Source organism: Oenanthe melanoleuca, chromosome 5 (genome assembly GCF_029582105.1).
Source record: "Oenanthe melanoleuca isolate GR-GAL-2019-014 chromosome 5, OMel1.0, whole genome shotgun sequence".
NCBI lineage: Eukaryota > Metazoa > Chordata > Aves > Passeriformes > Muscicapidae > Oenanthe > Oenanthe melanoleuca.
In genome coordinates, this window is record NC_079339.1 from 1,051,490 (window position 1) to 1,056,123 (window position 4,634).

At 41.0% G+C, this 4,634-nt stretch overlaps 1 protein-coding gene across 1 annotated transcript; it reads right to left on the reverse strand.

Annotated features, from left to right (window-relative positions):
• Positions 1-1,545: 1,545 nt before the first annotated feature.
• Positions 1,546-4,340, reverse strand: PTH (parathyroid hormone). The gene is made up of 2 exons (XM_056491923.1): positions 4,255-4,340; positions 1,546-2,835 (listed from the first exon to the last, which is right to left on the reverse strand). Exons 1-2 carry the CDS (start codon positions 4,338-4,340, stop codon positions 2,589-2,591), a joined length of 333 nt encoding a protein of 110 aa, XP_056347898.1. The 3' UTR covers positions 1,546-2,588.
• Positions 4,341-4,634: the final 294 nt, after the last annotated feature.

A 4,634-nucleotide genomic window follows, 5' to 3' on the forward strand; every position in this document is an offset into this window, starting at 1 on the left:
CAATGAGTCACCAGTGAGAGACATGATTGATTTTGACTGAGAATTCTAAAAAAACCAGGTGTGTACAGTCAAGATACATCTGCACAGGACAGGCCTTCGAGGACACAGCTCCTGGCAAAAAAGCCTTTTGTCAGATTATAAGGCAAGATAATCCTTCCCTCTCCTCGACCCCAGTGAGGCCCCATCTGGCCTGGATATTTGATATACTTTTATCTGATATACCTCTTTTATTTCTTTTCTGACTGCTGTTGTTGCAATTTATTATGAAGAGATTTATTGCCATATATTAGCGTTTCAGTGGCCCTATAATTTCTCACCATCCTCTTTCTGCTCCCCTCAATCTGTGAAAGAGAGATGACCAAAATTGCACATTTGTCCAGCTGAAGATGAATCTTTGCATTTTTTGGTATTAAAATGTTTTTGATAACATCCTCTGCCCCTTTTGCTGAAGATTTTGCTGCTACACTGATCAGAGGTTTAAGCTGAAAAGTGATAACAAATCTACTTTCTAGATAATTAGTAAGTAATTATGTTAATATTGCATCTTATTTTTAATGGGCATTACCTAGCACTAATTAATCTGCCACTGTGCTGTCTTTAGTCCTGAAAAGACATACTGTAAGTGTACAGGAAATTTAAATATTTGTGTAATCATCATTCATCTATTGCATAGCTGAGGATTAGGAGGGATTGTTGTTTGGAGAATAGAATTTTTGTTTAGATCAAAATGAAACAGATTATGATTTTGGTACTTGAAGATTATACAGTTTATGTGTGTGTCATTATTGTAAGGGGACATAAATAAGTTTTTGCTAGGCAAACACCTATTGTTTAACCACCATTATGCAGGAATAATGAAAGGAAAAATAAAAATTACTTTTGTACTTACTTCGCTGTCATAAAATTAAATGGCTTAATAATCTTACCCCAAATGCTAAATTATATCCAAACAGTCACAGGCCAGTCAGTTCTTATGCTTTAAAATAATGTCCAAGAGCTTTTGGTCCACTTTATTAGTAATATATAAGTGAGATATAGGTACAAAAATGCAATTTTATTTATTGAAGTTAGCACAGATGCCTGATTAAAGAATAAATAGAAAGTGCACCTTAAGGCCTCGATCCTACAACCAGACAGGTGGCACAGAACCCTTGTGCCATCTGCTCCCAGCATCAGGGCCTTTGCATTGCTACAAGGATCTCTAGTCACAAACACACCCCTAGCCCCCAGCAGGTTCCATTTATATTTGTAGATATTTGTATATTTATTTGTAGGGAGTCAAGAGGGGTTTGCAAGGCTCCCCAAGGCGTGCCAGACATCAAACAAACAAATAAGAGCCAGCATGGGAACATCCAGGCAGCCACTTGGGCTTGCAGCAGCATTATCTGGGTTTGAGCTCTGCCAGGGGAAATTTGGAGGCAACCACCAGTATTCCTACTTGGAAAACCTTCTTATTCATCAGAAACTACTGAGGCTCCTGAGCACATGCATGCATAGTGATTTTGTATTTGCTGCTTTTTAAAATCATTGCCAAAGTTGATTTTTCCCTGTAATTCTTTCTGAGTCTTGCTAGGAGTTTGAATGTATTCCAGCTAATGGTTCCTCTCCCAGATTGATTTCTGCATGTTAATGGTTCTCATTCTGGAGGTCTGGAAAACTGAGATCCCAATTCTACCATAAATTGCATATGGAAATGAGTAATTTTATTCATGAGAGCCACTGTTCTCTCAAAAAAAAAAATTACACATGAGGCCTAGCACAACATGCAGAAGTTCAGAGACTGTAAAAGAGGGACAAAAAGCAAATATCACAAGATTTTTGTTTCAGTTGTAATTGTCTGGTATGGAATAATTTCCCAGTTCTGTAGTTAGGGCCATGCTTACATTTGTGCAACCATCTCTGCTCCCACTGTTTCTGCACTTAATTATAGGATTTCATCTTTTGGAGGAGGGGAAGGCAATCAAACCCTCACTTCATTTCTGTATTTTGCAAAATTCTTCAGAATTTGTTTTAATTTTAGCCCTTTGTACTTTAATCTTAAGCTTTGTCTTCCTCTTCTATTTCTTTTCTGTTTGCACTCTTTAATCCTAGATTATTATTGTGCAGCTTTTGCAGTGTAATTAATGTTAATTTGATTTTAGGCCTTCTTTTGAAAACAGTTGTGGGTTTAATTTATGTATTTCCATTAGTACAAAGTTAAACAAAGTTTAACCCTAGGCCCTGTTCTGGAGACAGGCTCCCCTGCATTTATTCCTTTCTGGTTAACAGTACAAGCAGGCCTAGTGATTACACAGAAAGAGTTGTAGAACTGGTCTTAAATGGTTTTCCACCTTTCTTACTGGTTTGGGTTTCTTTTTCCTGTGTTGCTAGCAATCTATAAGATACATCAGGCAAAAGGAACCCAGTGGTGGTCCTGGTTAGACTGTAAATACATTTTATTATTTGGTTGTGAAATGTCTCACTGAGAGGGGCCTTGAAGAGAGCCTTTAATCCTTATGCAGCTGGAATAAATAGGAATGAAATGCCCTAGTTGATCAATGCTACACAGACAGGTGCTCACGTGGACAGACAGCGCTCCGGCTCTCTCACTACGGCTTTGTTTTGAAGAGAACATCCATGTAGGCCTTGTCCAGCTGCAGGGATTTCTTGGGGTGCTCGGGGAGCAGCCTGCGGCCCAGCAGCACGTCGTCCTTGCCGCGGGGCCTCTGGGCGCGGGCATCCTCCAGGGCGCTGTGCACGTCCTGCAGCTTCATCTGCAGCCAGTCCTGCCTCTCCACCGCGTGCCGGTGCTCGCCCAGGTTGTGCATCAGCTGCATCTCGCTCACCGACCTCTTCCTGCTGCAAAGCAAAGGGAAAACAGCCCATGGGGCCCTGCTGCCGCTCCAGACCTGGGCTCAAAGGTCCAGGTTTGGGAGCTTCTACAGGGAATCACAACGCAGAGCTGTAGAAGCGGCCTGGCTGATTTGTAATGGCATCTGGAGAAGAGAGGGAGGGTGAGCGGTGATTCGTGTTTGGTGATGGATGTATCAGTGTGTTGGGCTGATGTGGCCAGAAATGTGGATTCTATCACCATCTGCTGAAACTGGGTGGGCAGTGATTCCTTATCTCCGTGGCACATACTATCTGCTAATGGGCCATCTTTAAGACTAGGTGGGGCAATCGTCTTTATCTTTTCCACAACCCATCCTCCCTCCAGGAGATATCTCCTGTTAATGGCCATTGAGTCCCACTGTATGACTGATACAATTACATCATCCGTTGCGAGATGATCCAGCCAGGGGGAGGAGCCAAGCCTTTCCTACTTAGATAAAAAACTCAGATTTTGATCAGCAAGTTATCTTCTTTCCACTGGATTCCAGAGGAAAGCCAGACTTTTCCACATCATCCCTGGACCTTCAAAGGATAACTGCACCTTTTACAGGAGCACTGCTCCAGCTGAACCACATCTGCCACTGCAGTAGGATGCAGCCACCATTTTATGGGACTGCTGCCAATACCCTGACTGGTGTCAGCTTGGATTCTGACTCTGTCAGTGTTTTGGGATTGTTCTTTGTAATATTGCATTTCTATTTTAATTTTTATAGTAAATAACTATTATTCCTAATTCTCTTTGCCTGAGAGCCCCTTAATTTCAAAATTATAATAATATTTTGGAGGATTATATCTCCCCATTTCAAAGAGAAGCTTCTGCCTTTATTGGCAGACACCTGTCCTTCAAACCAGGACAATCAGTGAGAAGGCATCCAAAGTGGGAAGTAGTGTGGTTTTGTGACAATAATGTCCCCATAATTTCGTTCAGCTATTGTATAGGAGCTTAGGGCTTATACAATATTAAGTGATCAATGAAACAATGGCATTTTTTCAGTAGTAGTTTTCTGTGATCACCAGAGCTAAGGAAGCATGATTCCCTGTGGAGCTGTGTCTCAGCTGGTGGATGTCAGTGTCCAAGTGTGAGTTACAGCTAGATTCTCACAGTGCAAAGCATGGGCACCTGTGTAGACCCCCAAGACATGGAGCTTATCCCATCTGAATAATAAGAGAATAATTTCATTATTTTTATCCCTCTACTCAGCTGCCTATTTTAAAAAAACATATATACACTCAGAGTGTCTAGGACCTCTATAGCTACTTCTAGAGGACAGAGCTTGGCCAAAGGGTGCAAAAGCAGGGACAGAACTCTCACACACATGCACAGACAAACCACCACGTTGTCACGAGCAGCAAAAGTCATCCAGTGTGAGATAATGCACTTACACCATCGGTCTTCCATCAGAGGTTGTAAAAAGGCACATGGCACATAAAATGATTGCAGCCCAGGCCAGGTTTCTTATAGAAGTCATTTTGTCTACAAAGGTAGAAATGAACACATGTAAAGTCTGTATTTCAAGGTATTTCTGTTCCTTCCAAACAAATTTAAATTAGAAAAAAAAGTTGAAAAACATCAGATAACAGTTTTCAATTTTTTTTTTTTTTTTTTTAAACAGGTTAGAGCAAGAAATGCAAATGAAGGATTTACTTCTAATACTAATTTTGTGAGCAACTCATTACTTCCTGGGCAGCTCCCTGAATTTTGGTCAGCTTTAGCTGCCCTGCATCATTATCATCATCATCATCATCATCATCTGGGTACCTCT